We start from the raw sequence: 17802 nt of genomic DNA on the forward strand, positions 1-17802 counted from the left end.
TAAGGTATTAATTTACTTGGTCAAGAATTTACCATTTTTTTGAAAGATCAAAGATCAAGAACGTGTTTAAACCAAAAAATAACCATGTTATACAAATTTTATTTCGAACCTTACCTAATCAAATTAGAGCCATACATAGGTATGTCACAGATTTGATATCACTTCAAAATTTCGGAACGAATCCGTGTTTGACTTTTATGTTGTCTTCACTTCCGACATCATTTTGTTCCTATTCCTATCTCTGTCTTTAGATGTAAGACCCCTTTGTTTTGTTATTACTCATTTTCTCTATTTTAATCACATATATGATCTTAGATACGTAGATTGAATAGCTTCACACCCAATAACGATTCTTTCTTATACAACTTTTCCACCTTCATCACTACCCCCATTGCACATTTTTTTTCACTCTGACGTGTGCAATGATGCCACTAGTTTTGTTCGTCTACGGCTCTGGATTATTTGTTAGGTGGCATCATATAACATGTGAGAGAGAACAGAGCCTGTGTTGTCATGTTCCTACTTTTGCATTATAGCAAGAACGGGTCCTAAAGTTCTTCCTTTGTTGATTGTGTGCATGTATGTATGTTTGTTTCCTCACCCTTTGTGATTCTCCATTGTGCGCTTAGCAAGTGGCTATCTTTTCTGATTATCTTTTCTGGGTTTGAATGATTGATGCATGTAAAAGGAAAAAGGGACCTGAGTGAAACAATATCACAAACATGAGAGAGGAGAACGTGAAGCAGCCATTGTTGGGGAGGAAGAAGTACTACGATAACTGCCCCGGTTGCAAAGTGGATCAGGCCAAAGAGTTGAGTGAGGGACAAGGCGTACCCATTAAAAATCTTGCTATCATATGGACATTGGTGTTGTCCAATGGTAAACATTTGACATTATTTTTAGCATTTTAACTTCTGGAAAAGTTGGTGCTTCCTGTTTCTGTGTTGTTGTTGGGGACTTCTGGGGTGTTTGTGAGTGCAATGTTTGCTAATGCTACAGCAACTGTTCTAGCTTCTGACTAAATGTTTAGATTCTTTAACTTCGTGTTAACTGTGAAAGGGCCTTTCTCATGAGAATGATCTAACTTTTTTTACTGCTCTTATCTTCTTTTGCATCACTCAAAGAAAGTTTGCCATAGGGGTTGCTAAAAGTTCAGCCAGGTAGGCATAAAATTTGGTGCTTATTCAAAGCTGAAACTGAAAATAAAGTTGACAGGTTACCTTAACAGTTTAATCTTAAGCTAAAGCTGTAATACTAGTGTTTTAACTAAATCAATCAGGAAAAGGACCCCCCTTAGTGGTGTCTGATTAAGTTTACATGAATATTTCATCTCTATCTTGAATGCATGATATTGTGTACCTTGGCTAAAAAGAGCAGTGCCTTCTGATCCCATAATATTTTGGAAGGAAAATCAGCATTTGTTTCTCTATTTTACCAGTTGCCATTATTCTGTTTCTTTTGGTCATTTGAAACTATTGAGTTTGCTCTGATAGTACTTTATTCTGTCCTCTGCAGCACTGCCTATATCATCTCTCTTTCCATTCCTTTATTTCATGGTGAGTTTAGCTATCAATTGAACTCGATGTATATTTTGATCTTGTGACATTGTTGGAAGTTCTATGAATACATTTACTTGAATGCTTAAACATCATTGTTGGAAGTTCTAGAATACATTTACTTTGAGTACTTGGAATATGCTAAAGTCCGTTTTTAAGTGATTACTACTCTTAGTTCTGTTTTTTTATTTGTTCTGAAATACTTACAAAACTAAAGTTGTGATTACTGTTTAACTTTATGTCATGGATGAGTATAATACATATCCAGATTCCTCAATGATGGAACGATTATTTTCAGGTAAGGGATTTTAATATTGCGAAAACAGAAGCTGATATCAGTTCTTATGCTGGTTATATTGGTAAGATTACTTCTATCATTATCAATTTTTTGAAGTCTTCAACAATCCTTGCAAGTTACTTACTAGGGAAGCCTGTGTGATGAAAATGTTGTAGGGTCTTCATTCATGCTTGGCAGATGTTTGACATCTATATTATGGGGAGTTGTTGCTGATCGCTATGGTAGAAAGCCTGTAATGTTTGCAGGGATTGTGGTGGTGTAAGTATATCTCTCAAAGGATTGGTTCTTTCTTTAAGTTATTTGTTCAGCTTCCTATAATTCTCAGTGCTTACTTGATTTCAGTGTCATTTTCAACACACTATTTGGCCTCAGTACTAGTTTTTGGATGGCTCTTACTACAAGATTTCTTCTTGGAAGTTTAAATGGTATGCTTGGACCAGTGAAGGTATCATATTTTAAACACTAAATAGTTAGCACTTTCATAAATTTCTTGCTCAATTTAGTTCAAACTTCCGGTTGTACATGTCTGTTTGCTAACTCCTTTATTTAACAGGCCTATGCCACTGAAATTTTTCGAGATGAACACCATGCTCTAGGACTATCAACAGTTAGCATCATCATCTATTTTATACTATTACTTCTTAAAACTACATTTCCCAAGAATAATTCAAAGTGTGATTTGCTTTTAGGTCAGTGCAGCTTGGGGCACAGGTTTAATCATTGGCCCAGCATTGGGAGGCTATTTGGCTCAGGTTTTCTCTATAATCTTTACCATCTGGAGTATAACTGTCGGATGCACCTGCATAAAAAGCCTTTAATTTTGTATATACTGTAAGATGAGTTTGTTTTTCAATTGAAAGACTTCTTGCTTATTTAGAAAGTCAATGCCTGAAATTCTGTATTTGATTGAGGAATAGAAATTTTTACAGTATGGTCTCATGCATCTAGGAAAAATGGTCTCATGCATGTTCTGTTTTCTTTTTTCCATATTTTGCATTGATAAGTACTCAAGTTTCTGTGTGAGTGGGTATTGTGCAGATATATCACATGTTTATCTAATACTTTTGGGAAAATTTTCATTGTAGCCAGTAGAGAAGTACCCACATTTATTTTCAAAGGGTTCCATTTGGGATAAGTAAGTGGTCTTTTGGATTCGATTTCCTTTCTTCTTTGTGTTTTTATCATTTTATCCTTTTAATAATTCTCTGATTTTCATTTACCAAAGCATATAAATCATTGTGCAGGTTTCCATACCTCTTGCCCAACCTTGTAATATCAGCAGTAGCATTTTTAGTAATTATTTGCTGCTTCTGGATTCCGGTATGTTTCTAAGGTTCTTCATTGATTACGTATGTTTCTATCTTCTTTATGTTTTGTGGCTTTTTAGTCTTGTAACAATTTTTTGATGACTTTGTATAGTGTAGAACCATCTTCATTGGCTATATTATCTAGTTTGTCTACCTCATCTACTAGAAAAGAGATGACTTATATCTCTAGCCAAGAAAGGGGTAAATTGGATTTTGCTTTAAAAAATTGATCTTTTCAAAAGCTTTGCAAAATCTTTGGTTTTCTTGAAATCAATAAAACAACAAAAGTTGAATCAATGGTAAAAGAGAAAAGGATAGAAAAATATTAACACAAGCAATTTATATTGGTTCGGCTAAGCCTACATCCAGTCTTCCTTCAACAACATGAGTTGAAGGGATTCCACTATATTGATCTTCTAAGTACACTCCAGTAGTGCAGATCCAATCAGAACAATTCAGCCCAGTTTCTTGATAAAATCTTGATGTGTAAAACCCAAATTTGATCATTGATTCTTCAAGACACTTCTTAGACGCTTCTGTAATCAAAACTCAATGAAATAGTTAGTTATGAAATTGATTGCAATTGAATTGTTTTGAAACAGCGTGCAAGACATTATTTATAGGATTTTTTAAATCATGACGCATTTTAATTGATTACTAAATTTATGTAATCTATTAAGTTTTTCCTTCTGCTTTAACATATTCTCCCAAGTTTTCTTATTTTGATTTTAATAGATTATGTGCATGTAATCGATTATATAATTCTTATAAGCCAACAATAAATTCATTTGACCGTTAAAATAGTTCAAGGTTTAAATGAAATTGATTTTGACACATAAAACATACTTAATCGATTATGAAACTTATGTAATCGGTTATGTCAACACTTAAGCAAATTTTCAAACCAACTTTCATTCTAAACAGATCAATACACTAATGAAACATATATTGGCATAACTTCCTGTTTTAATCAATCATACAACTTATGTAATCGATTACAATTGAAAATAAGACTTATTTTATTATTCTCAATCATAAAAAATACATTCTCATACCCTCTATTTGTAATAATCTAGTTCTCCTAAAAAGGGAAATAGGGAAACTAGGAAAAATAAAATAAAATAAAAGATTAGGTATCTATTTTCTCTAATTAGGAAGATTCCAAAGATATTATCTCAAATTACAACACTCCCCCTCAAGTTGATAAATGAATATCAATCATTCCCAACTTGCCTACAAGATCTTGAAATCTACCCGGAGTAAGCTCTTTTGTAAAAATATCTGCTATTTGAAGTTCTGTAGGAACATGAGTTGTAATCACAAAGCCTTTGTCAAGATTATCTTTGATGAAATGTCTGTCAATTTCAATGTGTTTTTGGTTCTGTCATACTGTACTAGATTATGGGCTATGCTCACAGCATACTTATTGTCACAGTGTAGTTGCACCGGGTGTTCCACTTTGACTTTAAGATCATCCAAAATGATTTTCATCCAGAGTCCTTCACACATTCCTTGAGCAAGGGCTCGAAATTCAGCTTCTGCACTAGAACGAGATACTCTATCTTGCTTTTTGCTTCTCCATGTTACCAGACTATCTCCAAGAAATACACAATACCCAAAAGTAGATTTTCTGTCAGTAATAGAACCTGCATAGTTAGCATCAGTATATATCTTCATAGTCAATGTGTCTTCCCTTTTGAATAATAGCCCCTTTCCTGGACTTGACTTCAAGTATTGGAGAATTTTGTCAACAACTTGCATGTCTCTCTCTCTTGGATCATGCATAAATTGGATCACTACACTAACTGAGCAATGTCTGGTCTTGTGTGTGATAGATAAATTAATTTTCCCACCAATCTCTGATATTGGGCCTTCTCTATAGGAGCACTTTCTTCACTTCCAATTATGTGATTCTGTTTTATAGGAACTGTTGAGGTTCTACATCCCAACTTTCCTGTTTCTTTGAGGAGATCAAGTACATATTTCCTTTGGGAGATGAAAATTCCGTTCTTGGAGTAGGCAACATCTATTCCAAGAAAATATTTGAGTTTTCCAAGGTCTTTCATTTCAAATTGAGCTGCCAATTTTTATTTTAATGTCAACTTTTCTATTTCATCATCTCCTGCAATAATCATATCATCCACATAGACAAGCAATAGAGTGAGTTTACCTGTAGAAGAGTGCTTTATGAATAGAGTATGATCTCCTTGGCTTTGTCTGTTGATAACGGTTGAAAAATCGTTATTTTTATACTTAATTTTGACCTTAAAAATAATCTTTATGACTTAGAAACTAGCTTGAAATCATGTTTTTGCTTAAGTTTTGGAAATAAGAGAGTTGGATGAGTTTTATGCTTGATTTTCCTTGTTTTGACAAGAATTAAGATGAATTGGTTGAAAGAAATTGAAGTAGCAAAGAGTTGGACTTAGGAAAGGAAGGAAAAGTGCACAAAAGAAGAACCGTTGCCACCGCTCAACGCCATTTGCACCGTTGAGCGCCAATCTGGCTGATGAGTACATTGTCTCACGCTTAAGCGCTACAGTTGAGGGCCAATTCAAGTATCACAACTACCGCTGAGCGGTATTTTTACCGCTGAGCGTCAGACTGTGCTGTTGAATACACTATTTCGCGCCTGAGCGTCAACGCTCAGCGTCATTCTGAGTGTCGCATTTGTCGCTGAGCGCCAGAACTGTTGTTGAGCACTATTTAATAGGGCTTGGGCCAATTTTTTGTATTTTTAATAAACTATATAAGGGTTTAGTCGACCTAGGGTTGATATTTTTGGACAGAAAGAGGCGAAATCACACTTCTCTCACCCCTTGGAGGCGGATTTTGGATACGGAAGCTCCTTTCTTCAAATTCTAGGGTTCTATCTTTCATTCTTTTCATTATTTTCATCTAGTTTCACTATGTCTATGGTGAACTAAACCTCCATTGTTATTGGGGAAATCATGTAATCCTTTGAAACTCTCATGTATTGAATTGATTCTTGATTATATATGCTTTATTTCATTAATTGCTAGGGTTTTTTCTCTTTACTCTATGCATGCTTTATTTAACTCATTCAATTGCATGATCATTGATGTTATCTATATGGACACATATAGGTAAATCTAGAACTGGGGAAATTCTCCCGGAAGCAATATTACCTAGACATAGGAATAGGAGGATCAGTTGCTTTTAAGCTTTTGTGCGAATGTAATGCATGAATAATTGATAGGGAGACAAGACATTGTAAACTAGTGATTAGGGGTAGGCTTTCTTCACCGAGACATCGGGTTTAAGGTAAATTAGAAAGTGGCATTAACATTAATGAACAAAGATGAATTCATGAATACATGAGGGTGAGATAGGATAAATCGGAAACCCCAACAACATCATCATTCCATATTTTACATCAATCACTTTTGCATCTTTCAATCCAATTGATCAAAAACTTGCATTCATGTTTATTTTTCACAATTCAACCACAATGATTTTGTTACAAGTCTAATTTAATCAAGAAATCACATAACTGTCTAGGCCGTGAGTCCTTTGGGAAATGATACTTGGTCTTACTATTTTATTATTACTTGATACGATTTGGTACACTTACCGAAGTGTTAACGGGTCTTACCATTTATTATTACTTGAACGATTCGGTACACTTGACGAAGTGTTAACATCTGTATCCCAAGGAAACCATTGCTTTTGTAAATCTTCCAAACCATGCTCTAGGGGATTGCTTAAGACCATTCAATGCTTTCTTCAGGAGGCATACCTTGTTTCTTTCATTTTTTACTTCAAAACATTGGGGAATCTCCATGTACACTTCCTCATCTAGATTTCCATGAAGAAAGACATTCTTCACATCCAGCTGGTGTAACTCCCATCCAAAATGGGCAGCCAAAACGAGAATAACTCAAATTGTATTCATCTTTGCCACTAGGGCAATTGTCTCCTCATAATCAATCCCATATCTTTGGACAGAAAGAGGCGAAATTACACTCCTTTCACCCCTCAGAGGTGGATTTTGGATGTGGAAGCTCCGATCTTCAACTTTTAAGGTTCTATCTTTAATTCTTTTCATTATTTTCATCTACTTTCACCATGTCTATGGTGAACTAAACCTCCATTGTTGTTGGGGATTGATGTAACCTTTGTAACTCTCATGTATTGAATTGATTCTTGATTTTTGATCTCCGACAACGGTACCGAATCGTATCAAGTAATAATAAATGGTAAGACCAAGTATCGTTTCCCAAGAGACTCATTGCACTAAACAATTATGTGATTACCCAACTAATTAAGACTCTAAAGAATAAATTTTGCGGTTTTTGAATGCAAATGCAATAAAAATAAACATGAATGCAATTTGATCAATTGAGGCTAAACACAAAAATGAATGAATGAAGTTTATGGTATTGTTGTTGGGTTTTAGATTTCACCTAATTTACTCTCATCCATATATGAATTCGTCTTCTTCATTAATGTTAATGCCACTTTCTAATTTACCTTAAACCCGATGTCTTGGTGAAGAAAGCTTAATCCTAATTACTAGTTCACAATGTCTTGTCTTCCTAGCAATTAATAGTGCATTACATTCGCACATAAACTTAAAGGAAACCAACCCTCATATCCCTATGTCTAGGCAATACTGCTTTTGGGAGAGATTCCCAGATCTAGATTTGCCCGTATGTGTTCATATCGACAAAATCAATGATCATGCAATTGAATGAGTTAAAAAAAGAATGCATAGAGTGTAGAGGAAAAACCTTAACAATTAATGAAGTAAAGCATATATAATCAAGAATCAATTCAATACATGAGAGTTTACAAAGGTTACATCAATCCCTAACAACAATGGAGGTTTAGTTCACCATAGACATGGTGAAAATAGATGAACAATGGAATGAAAGGATGGAAGAGATAGAAAAAACCTAGAAAGAGAAGAGAAAAGCTATCACCACCCCTAAATCTACCCCCAAGGGGTGAAAAATGTGTTTCTGTGCTCAAGCCATCAAAAGATATAATCCCTAGGACGTGCAAGTCCTTAAATAGAACTAAAAAATAACAGAAAACAGGTCCAAGCCCACAAAACTGGCGCTCAACGCCCAAAAAGGCCGCTCAGCGGTAACTGCGGCACTAAACTGACACTCAACCTAGACTGGCGCTCAACGCTACTTTTCTGCACTCTGGTTCACTTTTCTGCATTCTAGTTGACTTTTCTGCATTGGTTGACTATTCTGCATTCTGGTTGACTTTTGTGCATTCCAACTATTTGATACTTTAACTCTTCTTTCAAATCATTCCAATAGCCTACAAAATCAAGGGAATTTAGTGATAAAATCATCAAGTATAACCTCAACTCTCTTATTCACAAAACTAAAGCAAAAAAATGAGTTCAAGCATGCTTCTAAGTCAAAAAGGGTGTTTTTAATATCAAAATTAAGTATAAAAATAACGATTTTTCAACCGTTATCAGGGGAATCTCCATGTACACTTCCTCATCTATATTTCAATGAAGAAAGACATTCTTCACATCCAGCTGGTGTAAGTCCCATCCAAAATGGGCAGCCAAAGCGAGAATAACTCGAATTGTATTCATCTTTGCCACTGGGGCAAATGTCTCCTCATAATCAATCCCATATGTTTGGGTATATCCTTCTGCCACCAATCTAGCTTTATATCTTTCTATTATCCCATTTGCCTTATGTTTCACTGTGAATATCTATCTACACCCTACTGCCTTCTTGTCTCTTGGCTATTCAACAATCTCCTAAGTTGAATTTCTTTCTAATGCATTCATCTCTTCTTTCATGGCTTTATTCCAATGTTCAAGTTTCATGGCCTCTTGGATTGAGGTAGGAATTTCTGTGGTATCAATGACAGCAATAAAACTTTTGTTCTTATTAGAGAGATTGTTAGTGCAAACATACTGAGAAATAGGATATTTAGCACATGATCTTCTTCCCTTTCTCAATGCAATGGGTAAATCCTCAGTAATACTTACCTCTTCCTCATTGATATCTTCAGGGATCCTCACCTTTGGATTAGACAATTTTTCTTGCTCGAGAGTCGAAGTAGGTTGTTCTCTTCTTTCATATTTTTTGCCAAAAAATTTGTCTTCCTCTTCTTCCTCACTGTGGACTATGGTAGCTTCATTGCTCAGGTCTTGGGCATCCTACAAAGACAAACATGGTAATGACAAGAAGGAGAGTTCATCCACTTCAAGTGCTTTCTCCCTCTGAAGTGGTGGACTAACATAAAAGGATTTTGTTTCATGAAAGGTGACATCCATGGTGATAAATGCGACGACTCTGAGGATGATAACATTTGTACCTTTTTTATTAGAAGGATACCCAATAAAGACACATTTAAGATCTTTGGGATCTAATTTACCACGATTAGGATGATGAGAGTGAACAAAAACAACACATCCAAAGACTCGACTAGGTAGACTTGTTATTAGGGAAGAAGAAGGAACAAAAGACAATAGAGACTCTATAGGACTAATGCCATTTAAGATACAAGTGGGTAACCTGTTGATGAGATATGTGGAGTTAACACAGCTTCTCCCCAATAATTGTTTGGAACAAACATTTGAAAAAGAAGAGCTCTAGTTACTTCAAGAAGATGATGATTCTTTCTTTCAGCAACCCCATTTTGTTGAGGGGTATTAACACAAGTTAGTTCATGAACAATACCATTATGAGACAAAAATTGAGAAATTCATGATTCACATATTCAGTACCATTATCAGACCTAATTCTTTTGATATTTTTTTCAAATTGAGTTTGGACAAGACGGAAAAAATTAACAAAAATTTGAAAAACTTCGGATTTATTTTTCATAAGGTATGTTCACGTGACACGAGTACAATCATCAATAAAGGTAACAAACCATTTGGCTTCGAAAATAGAATCTATGACAGGACCCAAACATCAGAGTGAATTAAATCAAATGGAGAAATACTCTTTTTATTACTAATAGGATAAGATGCACGATGGTGTTTTGACGATTGACAAATATCACAATTAAAAGACTCAACATACTCCTTGGTAAAGAAATGGGGAAACAAGGACTTGATAAGACTAAATGAAGGATGCCCAAGCCTTTGATGATGAAACCATATTTGAGATTTTGCCCACATCTCAGATGTAGCTTGTTGACTCATGATTTGTGTGTTGCTTTAGTCATCAAACTCTAAAAAATACAACCCACTTTGCTCCTTAGCAGTTAAAAAATACAACCCACTTTGGTCTTGAAAATATTACTGAACAATTTAAATCCTTTGTGAGTTTTTGCACAAAGATAAGACTATTAGCTAATTGAGGAACATGTAAAACATCCTTCAATATAATAAATGAGTCCAAAAATATATTCCCAGAGCTGCATACAGGTATACCCTGACCATTTGCAACAATAATAAGTTGTTCTTTATTGCTTTTTCCATATGAGTTGAAATACCCATTGAAAGGTGTCATATGATTAGTTGCACCCGAATCAAGGATCCAAATACCTTGAGACACATGACCAACAATATTGAGACAAATCTTACCTTTTATGGACAGAGTACATGATCTAGAGGGCTTACTCATTGATTCAACTATTGCTTCCAAGCGCTCGATTTTCTCCTTATAAGCTTTCATATCAAGATCTGGTGGTGGTGGTGGATTAGACTGGGAAGAACTAGATTGATTGGTAGCTTCCCGTTCTGAGGTAGTATGATTTACCCATCTTTGAGTAGGCCCTTTGTTGTTTCCCATGCGCTCGAGAACATTCTTTCTTCCAGGGAGTTTGAAGCATGTTTCCTTGGTATCTCCAGATATTTTACAGTATGAACAATAATCCCCATGAGTACCTCTTTCAAACATCTTTCCCCCAGCATTTGTTACCTTGTGGACTCCCTTTCCAATTGTCATGGTAGAGCCTGTGTTGGAGATCCCTCCATGAAGCATGACAGTTCACCGAGTTTCTTCTCCTCTTACCATAAAAAAACTTCTGACAAGGGTGGTAATTTTTCTCTTCCAAAAATGTGAACCCGGATTGGATCGTACTCATGATTCAGGCCCTAGAGAAATTTAAAGGTTTTTTCCCCTTCAATGAATTCAGCAAGAGCAGCAGCATCTGTTTTACACATCTTTATTGTTTAGATCTGATCGAGTTCCATACAAAGACCATTTAGGATTCCGTGATATTCTGATACGGAAAGGGAGAGCCCTGTTTTGTATTAAATATCTTGTTCCTGATGTCATAGTAAGCAACAAGATCCTTTTTTAAAGAAAAAGTACTCTGTAAATCATCCCATATTTCTTTTGCAGAAGAATGAAACATATAATTTTTCCTTATCTCAGGAATCATGGATTGCCACATCCAAGTCATAATTAATGAATCTTCCTTGTCCCAAATTGAAAAATGAGGATCGTCTAGTCTTGGTCCTCCTCCATCTATGTGATCAAGTTTTGAACGACCCTTGAGAATCTTTAGAATAAATTGGCTCTATTGTAAGTAATTCTGACCATTCAACCAAGAGGTACTTCCTATATTTGGTAGGTCATTAGGCACCCCCAAAGGAATACTTTTTTCTTCAGACATCACGTACCCAACAAAAAAGAGCAAAAACTTCAAACTCAGATCTACTCAAATAAGGCCAAACGGGTCGTCACCAACCCTAAAAATAGACTCAGGAGGCTCCGGCGACTCTTCTGTGGTGGTGACGGCAAGTGGGTCACACCAAGAAAAAAATGAGCAAAACTTAAAACTCAGATCTACTCAAATACCACCAAAATGAGTCGTCACCGACCGTAGGAATAGACTCAGGGGGCTCCGGCGACCCTATCTGTGGCGGCGGTGGCGAGTGGGTCTCGTCAGAGGTGGGCGCGTGGGCTACACGCGCCGGCGACGATGGCGGCGCGTGGCGGCTCCTCTCACGGAGCGACTTCCGGCGTTGTGATCGCCGGTGTTGGGCGCACCTTTCTTTCCTATCAACAACCCCAACCAGTGACGGCGGCAGCATCGGTAGTCGGACAACGGCGGCGGTGTGACTTGTTGCAGCAGAATCGAGCCCCAAGATCAGGAACTCTGACACCAAGTTGAAAATAACACTTATTTTATTATTCTCAATCATAAAAAAATACATTTTCATACCCTTTATTTGTAATAATTTAGTTCTCCTAAAAAGGGAAACAGGGAAACTAGGAAAACTAGGAAAAATAAAATAAAAGATTATGTATCTATTTCCTCTAATTAGGAAGATCCTAAAGATATTATCTCAAATTACAACAATTACTATACAGTTGTTTGCCCTTGTTAATCATACAATGATATTTGGAGAAATCTAACAGATTATATATATTGTTTAACCGATTGTTTCTTCCATAAATGAAATGTTCAATATGTTTTAGGCATGATTCATTTACAAACAATGAATTCACATATCAAGCACAAACACAATAAAGATAAAACAATTGTTATGCTATTTGTTGTGCAAGAAACTATAAAACTATTCTTTTGTTCATCATAAAAACATAGATATTAAGGGTTGAATAGCTCCCCCTATCACCATCATCAATATAATTGTTTAAAATACCTACAGGAAACACTTCACACCCACAGTTGTAGTGATGAATCCGTGGAAGATGCTGAAGCTTTGGAAAATGGAAACAGTGGAGCTGGCAAAGACATGACAACTCAGAAGAATGAAAACCTCCTCTTGAATCGGCCCTTGATGTCATCTATCATAATTTACTGTGTTTTCTCACTTCATGATATTGCTTATCAAGAGGTATCACTCATTGATCTTGATGATGTTACAAATGGTCTACGCATTTCCTTTGATATATGTTATTTAGATTTTCCTGATTTTTATTCTTTTTCTGCTTAAGTGAACTACATTCATTCATCTTGCTTTCTTTAGGTTTTCTCATTATGGAGTGTCAGTCCTCGAAAGCTGGGGGGGTTGAACTTCTCAACAAATGATGTTGGCAATGTTCTTTCAATAACAGGTGAATCTCTGGAACTAACAATTTTCGCAATGTTGCTTATTTCAATAACATGTTTCCTTCCTAATTTTTTATCTGCAAATACTGCACATAGATTTTATGCATTTATGTGAATTTTACGGATTTGGATTGCCAAACTTTGGTAAACTAATGTTTAGAAAAAAATTTCATATTTATTCATTACTTGCCAAAATTTTCTAGTGCAACACCAAGATGCTATAACTTTGACTGCAAGATTATTATATCTTTCTCTTTACAAAAGAGGAAGCATGAAAGATAGGCTATTTTGTATCATAAAAAGTTTGAAACAGTATTGACATTGTAGGATACCACTTGAACCACATTAAAGTTATTCCTATAGTTCTAAAGTTTTACAAAATTGTCTGGATTTTGGGTTTGAGAGTGACAAAGCTATAGAAAAATTTTGCATTTAGTGTTGATCTTCATTTTCCTATTGTATAATTACTAACTCACTTCTCCAATGTTTAGGTGTTGCAATGATCATTTACCAAATTTCGGTCTATCCATTTGTGGAAAGAGCTTGTGGACCTGTTGGAATTGGCCGCATTACAGGGGTTAGTTTTCATCAAATTGTAGCTATTATACCGCTGTTTTTAACATTTCAAATTTTGTTATTTGAAAAATGTCCTATTACTTTGGTCCCATATGCAGATGTTATCAATACCTCTTTTGCAAAGCTACCCTTTCATAGCATTGTTGTCAGGTGTTGCACTAACCATAGTCATAGTTACTGCTTCAATTCTAAAGAATATTCTGTCTGTAAGTGAACCTCTCTGTTCATTTAACTGTTTAATAGTGATTTGAGTGTTTAAATTGATTCAAAAAAGTTTTTACATGTTACAAATTTGACTGATTGAACTCTTTTTTGTTGAATTTAGGCCACCATTATAACTGGTTTGTTCCTCCTACAAAACCGAGCAGTGGTAATTTTTGGATTATTGCAACTTTTATTCAATACAATGGTTGAGACTATTTGTTGATGGACTGTGACATATATGACATTTTCATTTGGAAAACAGGAGCAACACCAAAGAGGTGCAGCTAATGGCATTTCCATGACAGGCATGTCCCTATTCAAAGCTATTGGTCCTGCTACAGGTGGTGCAGTGTGAGTGTTCCTGTTTCAGCTTTTACTAGATTTACCTGTCAGTTCAAAAAATGTCAAATATACTGACATGTCAATTTGCAGGGTTTTCATTTAATCCATTCTAAGTTCCTTTATGATATGGTTTTTTCATAGTGAACTAGATTGAAAGATAAAGGTATCATGTTACCTGTCAATGTATCCCTTGACCCTTGTTGGCATAGAAAGATATTTAATAGAAATTACTGCTCTCCACTTTGATCCATTAGCAGTTGGCTTGACAGAGTTTTCATCAGTAGTTCTTAACCACATACTTTCTTACCAAAGTATCATACATTAAGAATTATATCTAATTTTCTGATATGATGATGGTGAATGCAGATTAACTTGGTCACAAAAGCGGATGGATGCTTCATTCCTCTCAGGTATGATGCTCAACTAATTTATTTGTGTGCACATGAGATGTTGCATTTATTTCTACTATCTAAACAAAGAAAAAAGTAAATGCAGAACGAGATATGTTTGAGTAGACAGCATGTGTGCAGTGGAATAATAAAATATTGTCTAGCTAATAATAGGGCGGTTCAAGGCTCAAACAGGTAAAGTCCTTCCTTTAGGCCTCCAAGAAAAGAATACCTCAAAAAAATATTTTTAAGAACTAATTGTTTTAGGTAAAGTCCAAACCCTTTAGCCGTTCCCGCTAGCTAGACCATGATGTCAATGCAGCTGTTAAGGGCATTGTTTCTTTTGCTAGGAGTTTACTTACTGATGTGCATTTATTTGACTGCAGGCACCAATATGGTGTTCTTTGTCCTGAACATAATTGAAGCAATTGGAATAATAATGATGTTCAAACCATTTCTTGCTGAGAAGAAGAAAACACAGTCAGATCAGTTACAGTGAAATCAATAATTTTTACTCAAGTCATATAGCATCTCCCAGGAACTGCTATCTATTGCAGAGATGATAACCAGATGCATGAACTTTCTCATATTGAAGTTAAATTAATGGAACCAGTTCAATTTGTAACTTGCCTTAACTGGTTAGGAGAAACCTAGGGAAGTGTATAGGGAAAGGCCAATTAAGCCTTACAGCCCCTTTTTTTTTCAATTGTTTCAATGTAGTATGCAATATACTTTTTTACTAGTATTGTTTTGTAATCATACTATAATATACTACTTCTCATATCATTTATAAGGAAAAAATAAATTCACATGGTTTAAGAAAATCATGCATTAAATTATCTAATCTCTTCATATCTTTTTCTTCTAGAATTTTAGTTTTTAATATCAATGATATAATTAAAAAAGTCGAACATTAATCAATGTTAAGGTATTTTAAAAAAATAAAGAACCAAATATATAATTAACTCTTTATTTTAATTATCAATAAAATCTTATGAATTATAAATACCCAAGGAGTGTATGAATATGGTGGCTAGGGCCACAGAGAACAATGAGGCTTTAGAATTAAATGTTCTCCTTATAAGTAAGCTCCCAAGACATAATTAAATACACTTTTATTTTTTGTTAATTGAATCCCTTATATTTCTTTCATTTTTATAAAATTACCTTTTCCATAAATGGGTTACATAGTATAAATTAGGTTTAATGTCTCCGTAGGTCCCTATTTTGGTCATGAATTTCAAATAGGTCCTCTTCATTTTCGGTGTATCAATTGAGTCCTTGTTTTTGTAAAATTGAATCAATTACAGGCCTGCCGTTAAATTGGACAAACGGTCGTTACAGTATTGGTTACGTGGCATGGTTGAGTGCAGTTACTAATCAGACGTGGCATTTAAAACGATTTTTGTATTAAATAATTGGTATGCACAGATGTATATTCAGTTTTGGGTAAGGGCAAAGTAGGAAATTTGAAAAAATTAAAGGGCAACTGAGATTGGGGAAAGAATTTGAGGGTTTTTATTATTAGGGTTCGCGTGAGAGGCCAAAAATCGCGATCCTAAGTTCGAGCTGAAGCGGCAGAGTGCATGCAGTGAGTGGTGTCTCGGTAGGTCAGGTGTGGGTCCTTTTGTTGTTGGAAGCAAGAAGCTGAAGCACGTGGTCAGTGGAGGTTAATCTCAAGGAAGGTCAGTGTTTGTGCTTTATTGTCTTCGTTTTTATTCAATCGAAACTACAATATTCGGTGGTGGTCCCCCATTGATGTATGGTTTGGTCTCTGGTTTTGATTGCATTTTAGTGGTCCCCCATGTATGTTTAAAGTTATTTGACTTTGTCTGAGTGCGTATGTTTAAAGTTATTTGATCTCTGTGCATGTTTTAATATATATTTTTTTGTCGTGATATGTTTTCATAATAGGTCTGTAGATATATTTATGTTGTGTTGTGCGTAATGGAGGACGCTATTGTGTGTGTCTTCCACCATGGAGGAAAGTTCATTAATGATAGTACCCTAAAGTATGAAGGGGAGACAACAACTTTGTCCTTTGATCCTGACACGTGGAGTTTTTTTGTGGTTGTCAGTGTAGTCAAAAGTTTAGGATATGAGAATTTTAAAGATTTATGGAACTGTTTAGGAGGGGGTTTAGTGTTGGAAAATAGGTTGGAACAATTGATTGATGACAGAGGTGCCATGCATATGGCTAACTTAGCTAGGCTTAATGGTGAAGTTCACTTATACGTTGTTCATGTAGTTTCTGATCCCGAAGTCATTCATATGCTTGAAGACATTACTAATGATGAAGGAGAAGTTGAAGGTAATGGTACAGTACAAAAAGAGGTTGAAGAAGATGGTGATTCTGTTAAAGTAAATGGTGAAGGTGATGGTGACTTACAAGAGGTGAATGTTTGTGAAGAAGATGGTGAGGGTGTTGAAGTAAATGGTGTAGTTGATGGTGACTTACAAGAGGTCAATGTTTGTGAAGAAGATGGTGACGGTGTTGAAGTAAATGATGTAGTTGATGGTGACTTACAAGAGGTGAATGTTTGTCAAGAAGATGGTGACGGTGTTGAAGTAAATGGTGTAGTTGATGGTGACTTACAAGAGGTGAACGAGGGTGAAGAAGATGGTGGTGCTGTTGAAGTAGAGGTTGAAGGTCATGGTCACGTACAAGAGTTGCATGAGGTTGAAGAAGAGCAAGAGTTGAATGTGTGTGAAGGAGTTGTGGAGGATGAAGTTTATCTTTGTAGTTGGAGTACATCTACTGAAGAAGGTGATGTACATGAAAATAATGAGTGCTTAGAGGGCCTAGTAGATGTGAGTGTTGAATGTGATATAGATGGTGATGTAGATGGTAATGTCGAAGTAGAAGTAGAAAGTCTTTGTGACAGTGATGATGACCGTGATAATGTCAGTGTTGAATGTCATGATCATGACGATAGAGGATTGTCAGATTTTGAGTGGAAATCTGAGGAATTTCTTAGTGCAACAGATAGTGATGAAGAGGTTAATGATAGTGAAGGTTATGGGAGGTTTGGTATTTTTTGTATGCCAAAAAGTATGGTAGACTTTACATGGGAAGTGGGGACTTTTTTTGCAGAAAAGCAAGATATTTTAGATGCTCTAAAAGGGTATGCCTTGGAAAATGGGAGGAA

General features: G+C 35.5%; 1 protein-coding gene across 2 annotated transcripts; it reads left to right on the forward strand.

Moving 5' to 3' along the window:
• The first annotated feature begins 403 nt into the window (after window positions 1–403).
• LOC124840217 (protein ZINC INDUCED FACILITATOR-LIKE 1-like) lies at window positions 404–15477 on the forward strand. Of its 2 annotated transcripts, none has more exons than XM_088092655.1 (18): window positions 404–583; window positions 689–879; window positions 1516–1556; window positions 1855–1915; window positions 2010–2112; window positions 2197–2299; window positions 2408–2461; window positions 2544–2606; window positions 2940–2989; window positions 3099–3174; window positions 12739–12927; window positions 13060–13147; window positions 13634–13719; window positions 13817–13924; window positions 14044–14088; window positions 14185–14273; window positions 14631–14674; window positions 15040–15477. In XM_088092655.1, exons 2-18 carry the CDS (start codon window positions 723–725, stop codon window positions 15150–15152), a joined length of 1470 nt encoding a protein of 489 aa, XP_087948781.1. In that variant the 5' UTR covers window positions 404–583; window positions 689–722; the 3' UTR covers window positions 15153–15477. The 2 variants fall into 2 exon arrangements, with proteins under 2 accessions (XP_087948781.1, XP_087948780.1); XM_088092654.1 differs by having other exon boundaries at window positions 405–579.
• Window positions 15478–17802: the final 2325 nt, after the last annotated feature.

Source organism: Vigna umbellata, chromosome 6 (assembly GCF_029865625.1).
Source record: "Vigna umbellata cultivar VRB3 chromosome 6, Vumbellata_1.0, whole genome shotgun sequence".
In the NCBI taxonomy this organism is placed as follows: domain Eukaryota; kingdom Viridiplantae; phylum Streptophyta; class Magnoliopsida; order Fabales; family Fabaceae; genus Vigna; species Vigna umbellata.